The 16,593-nt window shown below is 35.2% G+C and overlaps 1 protein-coding gene across 1 annotated transcript; it reads left to right on the top strand.

Annotated features, from left to right (window-relative positions):
* Nucleotides 1-4,669: 4,669 nt before the first annotated feature.
* On the top strand, nt 4,670-14,874 carry fkbp5 (FKBP prolyl isomerase 5). The gene is given in 11 exon segments (XM_032548746.1): nt 4,670-4,771; nt 4,774-4,802; nt 4,926-5,070; nt 5,390-5,532; nt 6,811-6,925; nt 7,010-7,166; nt 9,332-9,422; nt 9,526-9,609; nt 9,694-9,879; nt 9,983-10,222; nt 11,045-14,874. Coding segments are annotated over 11 exon segments (1,365 nt in total). The 5' UTR covers nt 4,670-4,698; the 3' UTR covers nt 11,147-14,874.
* The last annotated feature ends 1,719 nt before the right edge of the window (nt 14,875-16,593 follow it).

Below are 16,593 nucleotides of genomic sequence, written 5' to 3'. Positions count from 1 at the left end.
TAAAAGTATTTCTAAAAATAAGCCAATACTATTGTTATTCATTCTAACACCTTTGGAATACTCATTATCCTATAATAATACTACTAATTAAAATTCTGCTGTAGTGTTGTTACTAAAATGTGTTTCAAATTTATTCTGGCATGAGCTTGGATAAAATGTTGGTAGTATTCAGATTTATAAACACAAGTAGCAATACTGAGGTAGGACAATAAATTCAAACACTCGAATCAAATTTCCTTCCTGTGAGTAAATTTAGACCCGTCGTTCTGTGCAATAAATTCTAGCAACTTAAAAACACTTCAGCTGCATTCTCAAAACCAAAAATTCACTTCAATGGCATCCAGTAAACACTTACAGCACATGACTAAAAGCCAGAGGGACTTTAATAATTGTGTCTGTCGTTCAACAAGCAACATCCACAACAAAAATGTTACTAACCACCAGCACAACTACCTGCCTATACAGTTGCAATATGGATGTAACAATAAAACTATCCAATAGACTCCCACAACCAGTAAACCTCAATAGATTTTCAAACCATTAGTTTTCTAACTTTTTGTCTCTGCTGCACCACTAACAATATCTGGAACGTAAACAGGAACAGCTCATCTTATTCCTGGTATAGCAGCTAACTGGAAACAAAAACCCCGAAAACAGCTGTTGTTATTGTAGATATACTTTTTTTTAAATTTTTTTAAGTAAAATACTTTATAGGTTTTAGTAATTACGTTATATCTATTCCGGTTTTAGCAAAATGCGTTTGATATTTCTTGTAGTGTTATTTAGTGTATAAATACAATTGCCAGCTATAAAAGTATGGAAACAGATACACACAGGAAATTAACTCAGTGTCTGTAAGTAAATTTGAACTGATGCTCAAGTGCAACAAAAACATGTTTTACCTCCCAACACCTATAGAGGACAGATAATTGAAGTCACTGACACCAATTGAACATGTATAAGGCTCAGTTTTGCCAACTTAGATGCTCTGTTGTTACGTTCAGTAAGTTTTCTACTGGCTCCTTTTCAAAAAAGCGAGTCCCTCGCAGCTTCAGTCAGAGCTGCTACCTTTGGGTCCTGACTGCTAATAAATCATGTATGTGTGAAGTTGCCACTGACTGAGCCTCCCTACAGCCAGCCAGGATGCACACACAACATCTTGTTTGTCTAGAAAGAAAATGATCACTAAGATAAAAAGATGCATTTCTAATTTTGGTTCATTCAGATTATTGCTGCAGATTGTATGCCAAAAAAGGTAACCATAATGTTGTACTGTGACCTTTATTATTTCCTAAATGAACCACAAGGCCAAAAGCAAAACTAGAATTTGCAAACTTAACTAAAGAAACAAAAACTCAAAAATATGTGTAAGAGCTAAAACAAAAGTTCATTTGTGGTTCTACATAAATGTAGTTTTGCTTTACTAGTTTACTGATACTCTTACAATGTTATTGATTTCTCTGTAGTCCCTCTGCCATGGAGGAAAGTAAGTTTTTGAACACTGTCGTATTATAAAATGCAAATTATATTGTACAAACATGGTAATATAGTGTATAGACTTAATAATTATATTGTGTGATTGTGATAATTTCATCCAGATGGTGGATGGCGGTAGTTTCCTTTTATGCTGCATTGAAAGCGAGACTCAACAGTAGGTAGAAGTTTGAACGCCAGGTTAATCTGGGATACATGTGGAGAGGAATGAATGACTAAAAATATAGATAGCCCTTTGTTGAGATTCCTACGTAAACCATGACATCTATGCCTCATGAAATTAGGTAGAGGATTTACATAAAAGTGTCTCGTCAGCCGCCTACTTTGCCTTCGTTCCACGCTGATAGGGTCCATAAATTTTAACAAATGTCTTAATGTACTCACAACATCTCCATATTGAAAACATTCAAGATAGTGAAACTGATGCCTCCCATAACTCTCCACCTGGTCAATGAGGAGGGCTGCCATATCTAGAGGATTGGTCAGATTGTTTCTTCTGTGCAGGCCCATTCTGTTTAGAATCCTTATTGTACTTACAATAACTTCAACAACAATGTACAGCAGCATCAGTTTCTCTCCATGTCTTATAAAATAGCAAAATTTGTAGTAAAACTAACATTTGACTAACTTGGCTTTTACACTAGTCTTCATAATGGATGCAGTAAAAACATACTGTAGACACCTTCTAGATAAAATTATTATCAAGTAGGGTTTGATAATGTGTTTATGCAAGATAATTATCACGTCTGTACAATATATTGTCATGTTTGCTCAATATATTAAAATGTTTATACAATATAGTTATCATGTTACAATGCAGTAGTGTTTAAAAAAAATATTTCTTCTGCAACAGCAATATGCTTCCATGGCACTCTCTGTTATACCTTTATGGAAATGGTAATATAAGCATCAACTAATGTCATTGAGTGACTTTTAGGACTAAATGTTATAACTGAAAACAAGGGTTGTTAAAGTCATTTTCATTTCAGAACTCAAGATCATGAATGTCCTCAAAGGGCCGGTTGTAGCAGATTGTATTGATAAAACACCTTTTCATACTGAAGTAATTTAGCATAATACAAACAACATCTGATTTGATTTGAATAATAAAATAACATCTAATCATACAAATGTTTTTTTGAACTTCTATTTCTGTGGCCTTCTAGAGTCTTATAGCTATGGCCGCATCACTAGATCACATGGACACAAAAAATATAAAAACCCTGCGCAGAGTGAGAGTTCATTGACTGAGGATAAATCTGAAAACTAAAGACTAGAGAACACATTTTTAGTGTCCTTATTTTTATTTTTGACTATTAGATTAAATAAAATTTCAGATTTTTTTGTAAATGGATTCCCAGATGACTTAAAAAGTGAGAGACAATTATTAAAGGTAAATTTTCTAAGCTACAGAACAGTAGTCATTAAAGATGCACCAGTATAAAAATGAGGGCTAGTATGAAAATCTGATACTAATACTGCTGGTATGGCAGTATTTACCAATACTTAATGATATCATATACATTATATTTCTCTACACTTTCAACACCATTTAAAAGCAACCACACCGCCTACATTGCTTCTCTGCCTCTGTTAAACACTCGATAATTGTTCATAAATTTCACTGAACAAATACCACATGGCCAATCCATGTTGGTTTGTGATACTTTCTGTTTAAAAACTGCATAAAAATACCAATGTTGATTGTTTCATTGAAGTGTTTCAGGACTGGTACAAGCGTCCTCTTTTTTTGGAAATCAAAATATGGTCACCCTCTTGTACATAAACAGTAACGAAGGGAGTTTTGGTTTAATCTGTGTTGTTTTTGTTGCTGTTCTTTTCAATGCCGTTGCTAGAGCTAACTGTGTTTTTCTTTGCAAATAAAGCATTGTTTGGTTTTGCTTGTAAAATAGCTATGCTCTTTAACCACAATAAGGCAAGTGCGTTAGTGGGTCTCCATAATCATGGCTCTCTCTTTGCACATGCCCATACAGACTTTCTTTGCCAATGTTTTTTTTTTTTCTTATTTTTTCCTCCATTTTATTTTTGGCAAATCAGTCAAATGTTCCTTTAAGTTGAAACAAATTCACTTCAATCTATTCAAAATGTATATAAAATATTGTCCTACTCTGTTTTTTTTTAGCACCTCCGTGTGCAAGGAGTGTGAATGCAGTGAAGTCCCGAAGGCCTTCACTGCATTCACAGTGAAGGCCTTCACTGTGAATGCATGCTAATGTTATTGAATGCTAATAGAAACATTGCTATATGACCCTGTGGCATAATTTAGCTGAAGTACTGTATATCTGTGTAACTGTAGAGCTTGCTGTTTCGTGAATAGTTCTGTTGTGTTACTGACCAAATGTGTGTACACATTGGCAAAAACAGTGAGTAAGGTAACTGAAAAGATCATATTTGAAATATAGCACAGCATTTAATTAAGAAAATCAAAACCTCAAATTTTGAAGAGGTATATTATGAGCGTATTGATCCATTTCAGGAATATCTGAGCTTTGTTTTTCTTTTTGAGACGGCACAGCTTTATGAGCACAGAGTGTGAGCGTGTGGCTAAGCCCACGCTTTCCCTGCGTGTTTAAGGCTCTCAGAGAGAAGACGTCACTAATAATGAAGAGGTTTTTAGAAAATACACTGTACAAACGTTTGGAATGCCACTCCGCTGTGTTGCATGCGTAGTTTTGGTGCTTGTGCAATACCCTGACATTATTTAGAGAGAGTCAACGAGCACAATGCCAAATAACGTAATTTGTGAGGGAACACGGCTGAGTGAAGAAAGCGACATGCACAGAGTTATGGTTATGTAATGACCTAATCTGTGTGGGGATCAGACAAGGTGTATTACAGTGGTGCTCCTCATATAGCTGTTAATGAGGCATTTTTCAGCAAAGCTATTAAAATGAGTCCAGCTCAATGCATAGCTTCAGAACACATGTCCTTAAAACGTTCAGGTTATATAATGTGAAGATGAAAGTTGTTCATTCGGGCTTGATTATGTGTCGCATTTTATTCGTGGTTTTATTCATGGTTCAGGCCATACTGTTGCAAAAAGGAGTTACATAATGCTTGATTTTCCATAAGCAAAGCTAAAAACATAGAAGAATCAGCAGAGATCAGATTGCTTAACTTGTTGTGCTTGTGTGTTTCTTTGCATCTTTTGCAGTGTTATTGTGTGATGCCCTTAAAGCAGCAATGACCACAGATCAGTTTTTGCCCATGGACGAAAAGTCAGCAACAGCTGTCTTTGCTGCGAATGGTATTGACGTACACCAAGAAAAGATCAGGGAGTTTTCAAGGTGCGCATTATCTTTGCTTACATTTTCTGCATATTGTTTTCAACTTCCTTTGACTTTTACAGCTGCTGCTCCTTTAGATGTTGTTTAATGGAAAATTCTTTTTCCGTCTTTTTTTTTTTTCAGGTTGTGAAGCGTCAGGGACTCGATGGGGACCGGCCAATGATTGGGGACAAAGTGACCGTACACTACACTGGAAAACTGCTTACTGGGAAGAAATTTGATTGCAGCTGGGAACGGAAGGAGCCTTTTTGCTTTAATGTAGGAAAAGGTAGCTGCCATCGGTCATTTCTGTGAAACTTTCCTGAGTCCTTTGTGCTATATTTTACTTTAAATAGTAATTAACAGAAATGCAAAAGTACTTAGTGACAGACCTACTTTTTTAATAGCTGATGGGAATATATAATTTTTTACTTAAACAAATACTAGAGAAGCATTTCCTAGTTTCCAGTCTAGCTTTTATGCAAATATAAACTAATATTCTCTGGAAGTAGCGTCATGTTTCACAGCAAATGTATTCATAGTGAACCACATTTTTAATTTCTTTGTACATTTTTTAATGACTTTTCTGAATCTTTATCCTCTCACAGGACAAGTCCTGAAAGCATGGGACATTGGTGTGTTGTCCATGCAGAGAGGAGAGGTGTGCACCCTGCTCTGTAAACCAGATTATGCCTACGGACCGACAGGAAATCCAGACAAAATTCCTCCCAACTCTTTAGTAGTATTTGAGGTAGGTGTGCCCTGTTGCTGCAGCCTTAGAATAATTATAAATCAGTTTAAGGAACTCTTTTTGTGTCTAAAGCCTGAGTTTGCTGATTATAAAATTAACAAGTGTATCTATTTTAATGCCTCATTAGCTAAACAGCTGCCTTGTCTAAGCTTCACATGTTCTTTAAAGAGCTTTAAAGACACACTCTGATGTTTTAATTAACTGAAGGTATCGAACATTTCAAGAGGAATGTAATTTTGCTTAACATTTCCAAACTTCATATCAGGCATTTTTGTACTATTCTTCTCAATAACACACATATACAGTATGTTATGTTACATTTAGAGGAAAGTAGGGGAAGAACACCACCACAACTGTTAACTATGTGGGGGCGGCAGCGTCGCGTTATGTAGGAGTTTTGCAGCAGGATAGACTTGTGCACTTTCCAAAATAGATGGCATCAAGAGGATAGAACATTGTATGGAAATATTGAAACATGGACAATGACACTAGTGGCTTGGAGATAACTAAATAAATTTAGTTTGGATTGCTAATCACAAAGCCATGATGTAAGTGTCCAGATAACCAGTGTGTAGTGTGTGTGTCCGTGTGTGTGTGTGTTTTTGAGCAAGGTTGCCTATAAAACTTTCTAAATTAGAGTAGCTCTGTCTGGAAGAAAATGACAAAATTTCATCAAATTAATGTGAGACATTTCTGGCAGGAAATTTAAAACATTTTACATAAATAATGCAGTTTAAAAGGCAATTCCACTAAAACTTGGAAAATATATGTAAACTTTTGATTTTTCAGTAGCTAAAAAGATATTCTTTTATTACTGTGCCAAATTAATGCATAAACCCAATGAAATGTAATTTTTGAAATTACACTTCATTAAAAAAATGAGTGGTAACTTATGGACTAAAAACCAATCATCAAGTTCACAGTCACACAGTCACTGGTTACTGTTATCTTCAGTAACCCAGCCACCTGTTTACTTTTACAAAGCTAGATAAAACTTCAGTACTTTTTAATACTGTTCAAAGTATTCAAAATAACATACCATTGCAAAACAGACTTGTGATAAGTTTACCATTAATTTCATGTTGTCTCTGGCAGACATAGGTTTATCCCGTTTTGTTTTAATGTCTGTTACCTGTTTTATTTAAGTTCTCTCCTCCTACATTCACTGAAATGCTAAGTTTTACAGAGATGCGATGTCATACTCTGCCTTACATTATCTTATTTGAGAGAAATGGTGAGAAGAATTTCTTTCTTCTTTTTTTTTTTTTTTTACAACAGATGGAGCTGCTTAACTTTGAAGGAGAGATACTTACAGCTGATGGCGGCATTATGAGGAGAATAAAGGTCAAAGGGGAAGGTTACAGTAATCCTAACGATGGAGCGAGCGTCGATGGTAACCTCAACATTTGTTTTAGAGGTCAATACCTTTACGATTAAATTATATTGTCGGAGGTTGAGTGTGTCATGTTTCGCACAGTGCACCTGGAGGGACGCTGTGGGGACCGGTTGTTTGACTGCAGGGACGTTGGCTTTATTGTTGGTCAAGGTGAAGACAAAGGCATTCCTCTGGGGGTGGACCGAGCAATGGACAAGATGCAGAGAGGAGAATGCTGTTTACTTTACCTTAAACCAAAGTAAGTTTCTCACAGATCTTTAAAGCATGCAAAATGTGTCACTGCTTCCTCTGTGATTTTCTAATGAGAGTGATTCTTGAATGTTTTATTCTGCTGACTGTAAGTTTACAATAACTAACTACAAAGTCGACCAAAATTAAACAAAAATGTGTAATATATACAAATGTCTATATTCCAAAAAATGATTGAGTCAAAACAAATACAGTGGCTTGTTAAATTATTCATACTCCTTGAATATTTTCGCTTTTTAACTTGTTACAAACAAAGACTTCAATGTAGCTTTTGAAATGAAAGGAGTCTCTTTTGGAGCACACCTGCATTTGGGTCAAAATTTTGTGGAATCACAAATCTTTCTTCCATCTTGACCCCTCTGGAAGCAAAGCATCCGACACAGCATAAGCTGCCACTGCCATATTTCACCTGTAGGGATGGTATGTTTGAGTGTTACTTTTCTGCAACACAAAGAAAAGTAACACAAAGCTTGTTGGCCAAGAAGCTCTCTGAAGTCCTCTGAAAGAACACTTTATTTTTGATTTATTGGTGTAAATGGGGATAGATTTCTGATTTTCAAACCTTTTTATTATAAAACAAAAAGATTTAAACAATGTTCAAATTTTGTTCCTCTCACTATTATGCCCTGCTTTGCCTTGTTAGAAATTGCAAATGATATGAAAACCTTTGTAAGGTATTATATTGAGAAAATGACATCATTTTTTTGTTTTCTGTGCAGAAAAATTTATTTATAGTGTGCATGTAACATTTCCAACCTTCTTCAACACTTTTTTTATTCTTTATGAGTTGCTTTGTTGACAGAGATTATGGATTTTTTTGTCACAATGCAGAGATGATAGGAATTAAATATTCCAATAGCAAGATATCAACTGTGTAGGAAAATGTGCTATGCGACTTTTTAAGGATTGCTAGATTTGTTAGTTAAATTGCTTAAACAGTATACTTCATAAGTCAAAAATCTAGTTTTTCAAATTGTGCGTATTTTGTGCTAAAACAGCTGAAATTCATAATTTTTCTAAGAAAACATGAATAAAGAGTACATCACTGCTCAGACAATGGCTAATGTCACGTCACATTAGCAATCGTTGGCGCAAATGTAAAACTCTTAGAGAAACTGAAAACAGACTAGGTACTTTTAAATAAAAAATCCATTTACTCACAGTGGCCATTTGTCTTACTTTCTGCTAAAGCGTGAGAAAGGAGGTATTAGAAATATGTAGCAAAAATGTTTTGCACTCACACAGTAGATATCCTTGAGAGTCAAGGCAGTGCCATAGTTTCAAGTGCAACAAGTGCAACAAGTGCTTCTCAGGCTCAGATCATTAAAGTACTGGAAAGTTTTGTTCATGCATGAATCAGAGCTGTACTTTCTGGCTCTTGTCCTTCTTCAGAGACTCCATCTAAATCTGCAGATTTATTGTGTTGATTTGCAGCAGTCTGTTCTTCATTTAACTCATATATGCATGCATTTTCCCATCCTTTACGTTACTAGAAGCCTTTTGAAGTTAAGCTTAATCATTTGGTTTGTAACAAATGAAATAGACGATCTAGAATGTGCTTCATATTGAAATCCTTTGGTTGCCTCAAAATGCAATGATGTTAACTTTCACAAAGTCTTGTTAGGCTGTGTGCAGTCATTATTAACCGTCTGTGATTAGTTCCTAAACATGATGTTTGGTCATGCAGGTTTACTATCAAACTTAATTAAAGGTTGGTTAATTAAGCTTAATTAAAGCCTAACAAGACTTTGTGAAAACCACCATGATATGTGGTTTTTGCCAGCCACAGAAAATTAGGCATTTTCTGTGGCTGGCAAAAGCAGACCTTGACATGTTGCAACTTTACAGCCACAAATGTCTTTTATTGGGATTTTGGCTACTTTTACGCACATAATTCACACTCCATTACTCCAATGCACCTAAATAAAATCCAGGGCTGATAAGGAATTGAAACTCCTTATATGTATCTGTTGAGAGAATACCTAGGTGGTTTGAAAACATTAAATATCTTTAGAAATTGAGAAGTAGAGGCTTAATATGGAAAAATGTGCAAAAAGCCGAGTATCACTAATTCATCATAGTTACCATTTATGGCCATTAATAATTATTGTTCTGCTTAATTATTAAATTTGCGTGGTTTTGATTCATTTACAGGTATGGGTTTGGTAATGAAGGCAAACCAGAGTACAAAGTTGGACCAGATAAAGACATTGTGTATGAAGTTACTCTAAAAAACTTTAAAAGGGTGAGTGACAGTTTTTACTTTTGATAATTTTATGAATAAAATGCAGAAATGTTGCTTTCAGAAAAATATATCTTATTACAATAATAATAATTTCTCTCATCAGGCTAAAGAATCCTGGGAAATGGACTTGAATGAAAAGCTGGATCTCGTCTCTGGAGTGAAAACTAAAGGGAATCAGTATTTTAAGGTATAGTTTTCAATGCTGGTGTTTCCCATTAAAGTGCTCTAGTTATGTATCTGTTCAGAACTGATCCGTATTTTTCATCGGTAGGCGGGACGGCACCACCAGGCAGTCATCCAGTACCAGCGGATCATTTCCTGGCTGGAGTTGGAGTGTGGTACTGGGATGGAGCAGCATAAGAAGATACAAGACTACGTTTTAACAGCTCACCTCAATTTAGCACTATGCTTCCTTCGGCTAAAAGAGTTCTCTCAAGCAGTGGACAACTGTAATAAGGTGAGCTGCGTTACCCGGATGGCAGTGCACGTCTACACCCCTCCGGCTATGTTTACCTGCTGTTGCATGTTAATGTTTCTCCGTGTGCCTGTGTTTGTGCAAGGTAATTGAGCACGATGAGAGCAACGAGAAGGCTCTGTATCGCCGAGGGGAAGCACGGCTTCTCCGCAACGAGTACAGCCTGGCCATGGCAGACTTTCAGAAGGTCCTGGAAGTCAACCCCTTGAATCGTGCTGCTCGCACTCAGCTTTCCAGCTGCCAAAGCAAGATGAAGGAACATCAAGAGCAGGAAAAGAAGATCTACGCCAACATGTTCCAGAAATTTGCGGAGAGGGACTCCAAGGTCTGTAAACTGTCCATTCTTGGCTAAATATAGTTTAGGAATCATGATGAGGCACATTTTTCCCTTTTTACCCTCCTGAAAAGAAGCTGAAAATTAATAAGTTCACTGTAGTTAAGTAGTGCCGTAATGTAGCTTTAAAATACTTTCATAAACTAGTGCACTGAGAAAGGAACTTACTTTTTGATGTTGGTAAGACTTTTAAATAATAGTTCTTATTTAACTGTTCATAAAATGAGAGTTAACTGCATCAATAAACATATTTTCTGATATGTGCTAGATTTTTAAAATAGTGACCACAACACAATTGCATATATTTTCTCAAAAATTACATAAATAATCCTACCTAATTTTACATATTCCTTGGCATAAAATTTGTTAAACAGCCAGATAGAAATCATTTCAAAACATTTATAAAAATGTGTTAAATTTTACAGTGTATGAGATTCTCCCTTTTCTATTCTGAGATTAATCCGAAACATCTGTTTCAACCTGAAATGTTTATTTATTTAGTTCCTTGAAGGAATAAATCATATATTGTTCTGACACATCCTGCCTGTACTTCTTCAGTGTTATACTGACCTCTAGTGGTGAAACATCCCATGGTGATTCCTGGCTCTGTAGAAAAAGACACAAGTACTCGAACAAGAAAAGAAAGAAACTGTTCAAAAAAACGTCTGATAAACATTGGAAACTTTAAAGTGCTTTGTGCAGTTTTCTTTTAGATGATCATTTTTATGTACAATCAGTGTTTCAAGTATCAGTCTTACCTCTGGCAGTGGTTTCTTCTGCATGCTCATGTTAAATCCCATTTCCTCCAAACAGACTGGGAGAATGAAGAGGAGAAAGGATGAGAGCATGCGGAGCGGCATGAACGGCGAAGTGGGCATTAAACGAAGGCGACGAAGTCAGGACTGCCCATCATAGCAGGAACATTTGAAAAAGGGAGAGGAGACAGCCTCCTATCTCCAGGGAGCAGAGGCGGTGAAAAAGCTGAATAAAAGCCTCTAATCCGCACCTCTTCAACCCAAAATCCAGCGGGACCATTCCTGCATATAAAGCAGAGAGTGAGCTGAACAGCATTTATTTGTCACGTGTACTGTTGGACAGCCTGAACGTTCCTCCCTGTAGGGACAGTACTACAAATATCACAGAGTGAATATTGATATGAACACTTTTTTGTCCAGTTTATTAGAAAAAAAAACAGTACTTTCATTTCTTCTTCAAAAAAACAAACAAAAAAACCACAAGAATCCACCCCTTTTTTAAGTCATTTGGCCACTGTGCTGACATGTGCCTCCATAGTGTGTTTCCAAGACCAGTCTTTCTGGTTTTCAGGCTTCTGACTTGGTATTAGGCCTTTTTAGGGCAGCTGCATGCGTGTATCATGTTTGGGATTCAGACTTGAAGCGTTGCAAAATTTTAAAATGTGCAATATGAACTTTGGATGAAAAAAAGGCAGAACCTGTTATCTCAGTCGTGTTTTTTTAAAAAAAACAACACAATAAATTATGTTTCACCCAACGACCTAGGTTAAGCTTGGGTTAAACGTGGATAAATAATAGGGACAGCTCATTTTTAGACAATAAAGATTTTATAAATTACAGATCAAAATTTAAAAAAAGCACAAACAGATGCCAAAATGGTCCGAAAACGAAGATCTGTATTTTTAAGGCGTGGCAAATTCCTGATTGACATTTGTCTGTAGATATTTTTTAAAATGTGTCAACAGCTGAAAAGGAGTGAAAATTGAGCACTTTGTTTTCCTAAACTTGTTTTGACAATGATAATGCACTAAAATTTATATATCCATGATAATATCTTTTTATTTTTTTAATTTTATATACTTCACCTATCAGAAAGTATTACACAAAAGCCAAGTCTGGTACTGTGATAAGTTCAACTAAATGAGGACAAACTTCTGTGCGAGGTTTAATGAAAGGCACTTATTACATTTTAAGCCACTTGCAGCTGCAAATCTGTTAGTCTGATGAAAACTACAAAATACAGAATAGAAGTGTATTCTCTAAAACTTTAACATCATTTTAAAGTTTATTTCAGTAATTTAGTTTAGAAATTGAAAGTCAAAGAGATTCATAACACAGAATGGTGTATGTAAAGTGTTTGTCACTGGATTTAAAGATCACAGATTATGTTGATGAAAACCCAACATCTTCATCAGAATATTAGAAAATTACATTAGATCCAATGGAAAAATATTTTCTATGCAGAAAATATGGGACTATCAATCAATCAATCAATCAAATTTTTAGTCAGACCTCTTTTCGTACAGTGAAATTTAACTCAAAGTCCTAAAAGGTATGTGTATGTACTTTACAGTATACAAAAAGTCCCAGTCAGGGCTCCTTTAGCATGAAGCCATCATGGTACAGAGGAGATCAGCCTGTGGCTCTGAGGTACTGAAGAAGACCGGCCATCGGCTTATGCGTTGTTGGGTGTGTCTCATCTTCTTCTTGACATACCTCCATATTTTCTGTCCAGCCTATTCAAGCACAGCGATGCCACTGTCAAATAAGTATTGGCCATTTGGCATGGTGCACAGGTGCCAAGTTCGGCTGAAAAATGACATCAGTGTCTCCATAAAGCTTTTTAGCAGAAATAAACATGAAGTTCTTTGACTTTGGACTTGAGAATAAACTGTGGACCAAACACCAGCAGAAGACATGACTCCCAAATGCTCTTCACTCAGGACATTAAGCGACTTGGATTCTGTGCCTCTCTGCTCTTCATCCAGACTCTGGGACCTTGATATCCAAACGACATACTAAATTTACTTTTATTTAAATATATGACTTTGGACCACTGACGACTATCCAGTCTTTTTTCTTATTACCCCAGATAAGATACTTCTGGCATCTGTGTTTCAGGAGTAGCTTGACATAATGAATGCAGCAGTTGCAGCCCATTTCCTGGATATATTCTGTGTGTGGTGGCTTTTAAAGCTTTGACTCCAGCCACTTCATGCTTTGTGAATACCCTTGTCTGGGCTTTCCTTGTGCACCTTTTGGCTGTTGCAGTTTTTCCTTCAGCTCCACTTTCTTTTCTTTTAATGTGCTTGGATACAGCAGACTGTGAGCAGCCAGCTTTTTTAGCTGTGATTTTCTGACCAACCCTCCTACTAAAGGGCGTCAATTATTATCTGATGGATGACTGTGGAGTTCACAGTTGTTTCATCAGTATTTAGGCCACAACATAACATTTCTTTATTAAAAATGATCTTTTTACTGACTTTATGTAATATTCTAAGTTTCTTATTAAGTTCTGATTTGCTTTAAGTCACAATCATCTCAATTAACAGAAATAAGTGCTTTAAATACAACACTGTGTGTTTAGTGATTGAAGACAATATATAATTTAAATTCTCTAGTTAAATTATTGAAGTAAATAAACTTTTGGATGATGTCATAGGTTTTTGAAATGCACCTGTGTGTTATGTTATTAGTGATGCAGTGGTTTAGCACTTAGACCTCGCACAGCAGGAAGGTTTATCCTGCAGGACGCCCAAAGCCTTTCTGTGAGACGTTTATTTCTTGTCATCAGTTCACTCCCACAGTCCAAAGATGTGCACATTAGGTTAATTGGTAAAACCCAATTTAGTTTTAACTTTGTGTTTCATGTCAGATAGAGTAGCTTGCAGTCCCATCTCCTTCAAACTTAAATTATTGTTTACACTCTGGAGCTTTAAATACATTTAAAGAGTTAAACTGAACCCGTGTCCTCTGTAAAAATGGCACAATGTGTTTGAAGGCTTACAGTAACGATAGAACCCGAAACAAAAGGACGTCACCTCTACCTTTGTATTTGGCTTCTTCTTCGTCTGTGTGGGAAACTTTGGAATCATCACAAATTTCTTTAATTTATTTTTCTAGTGATATGAATTATTATTTTTTTGCCTCAGCTCTGAAAATGTTTTTTCTTACTTCATACTCAATTCATTTCTTTTTAAAAACGAAAAAGAAAAAAAAAAGTGTGTTAATGTTTGTGTAAAGGGCAATATTGCACTTTGGTCTCTGTCCAAACAACACTGTCATTTTTGTATGTCATGTCCAAATGTCTCTGGACAATAATATTGAGATGTTTTAGAAACATTTGGCTGGTTCAGAATGAAAACCTTAGCTGTCTTAAAGATTTTGCATAAAAAAAAACCAACAAAAAAAAACCACAGTGACAACATTGTGTTTGTGTGTCTGTATATATTATTGTATCTTGACAAGGTTTCTAAACAGCTTGTTGCTAAATGTTTTCAAGTGCTGCTGCCTCTAAATATTCAAATATTTTGTATAGTGAAAATGAGCATGAAGTACTTTTTCCTATCCGTTTTAATTTGTAGACTAGGATTTACAGGCCATTTTACCAACTTGCAACTAAAAGTAAAATATTTCAGGCTTCTTTTTTGTCACCTTTTGGTTAATTTTAATGAAAGATTCTAGATGTGAAATAAATAAAAAAAAACTGTAGAGAAAAAGCAGCTGGGTAAACTGCAGTGTGTCTGATGTGTGATTGGATTTATCAAAACTGTTGAGGCTTTTCTGTCACAAAATGTGTTTACATGTACTGAAATGATCATTGTCTTGTAAAGAAATGATCCATGTTTTGAATCGGCATTTATGCAAAAGAAATATTTTCTGACTAAATGTGTGTGTGACTCATGTCGTCTTTGCACATCCACGATCACCCGCACACACGTCAGTAAAATAAACCAACTCTTTAAGAGAATAATCATCTGGTGGAACCACAGATTCCACCGCTCTTAAATATGTATAAGTCTCTGTTCAAATGTCAGGATTTTGTGATGTGAAATAGGAGACTTTAATCAATAATTTAAAAATGTTTTAATGTGACATTCACTCAAATTCAGTGGGAAAACTAAGGGCATTTATTTCATTTATTTGAGTACAAAAGCAGCAAATAAACCCTTATATTGCTACTCAGTTTAAACACCTGTTGATTCAAAATCAGCATTCAGTTTCCTGGTTTCCATAAATACCATCATTTATAGTGAATTTGATGAACGTGAAATAATATTTCACTGTCCCAGAAGGATTTTCCTGACATTTGCTTCCATTAGCTACAGTCGTACATCACAGAGAAGCTACAAGTGACCAAAGTTAACTCATTGTGCAGAATTATCAATGAGGTAGAAAAAGAAATTTAGAAATAGATATCTTATGACGAGCTGTTCCCACCACCTGACTGATTTGGAGAACCTTTATAAAATGGAGTTTGGTAAATATTGTAAACTATCTGTGGGATACCAAAAAAAGTATGGATACTGAAATTTAATCAAAAGAACTTTAACAAGATATTAAAGATATGCATATTTATGGAACCAGGTTATTGTACCTATTTATGTACAGATGTGTTTTCAATTGAATTGTGGATAAATGTCACGTCACACGTAAAATGCTTTTGAAATGATTCATCACGGCCTCATTGTTTTGCATCACTAAATTCTGGTATTTTAACAGGACTTTACACCTCTGAGTGGCACTGTACCTCTATACTGTGTGGATCTATTGTGTAGTAAAAGAAAAAAAAAAAACAACATAAAAATAAATGTCTGCATGTTTTGATTTAAAATGACTATATGTAATACAAGTAGCATTTTTTGTTGCTCAACAAATAGTGCTATTGTTAGTTTATATATAAACAGTAGATTGGAATTTAATTTCTCCCCTCATAGGTACAAGAAAAAATCTGTTTATAAAAATTTATTTTGCAGCGATTTCTGTTTAGTTGTGATATCCATTAGATACGACATCCATGGCATTTTCTATCATTATCTTTTATCATTGGATTAAAGATTAAAACCTTTAATCAACATGATAGCAAATCGGAACAGTTTTCTCAATCTTCATTTTGATGACAAACGAAGTGTTTGCTTTATTTAACCACTAGAGGGCAGTAGAACTACTTTTAGAAAGCAGCATATGAAGAGTCACTACTTTTTACTTAGATTTAGTGCGTTTCATTTTTCCTTTTTTAATAAATAGCTAATGTGAGCATATCTTTGATATGATAAAAATACAGTTTTGCTGTTCCAGCAGAAGGTTTGTCTTTTCTTCTTAGAGGAGTGAGTTACTGAAAGTTTGAAATCACTTTTAAACTTGAAAATGAAAAACTGTGATACTGGTGTTTTTTTTTGTTTTTAAAGAAATTTGGTCACTTTCTATCAGTTAAATGAATAGTTCCGATTTTTCGAAGTGTGGTTTTATTAATCTGCTTTTGTTTAATTTTGCCTCATGTATTTTTTTATTGTTGTTGAAGAATTTTTGTGATTTTCATCTGGAAAGGTGCTATATAAATAAAGTTTTACTTACTTAAGTTTTCCCCTGCTTTCAGTATCTTACCTG

This window comes from Xiphophorus hellerii, chromosome 20 (assembly GCF_003331165.1).
Source record: "Xiphophorus hellerii strain 12219 chromosome 20, Xiphophorus_hellerii-4.1, whole genome shotgun sequence".
Lineage (NCBI taxonomy): Eukaryota > Metazoa > Chordata > Actinopteri > Cyprinodontiformes > Poeciliidae > Xiphophorus > Xiphophorus hellerii.
Note: the sequence above shows the minus strand (reverse complement) of the source record. Positions and strands in the feature narration are given on the sequence as shown.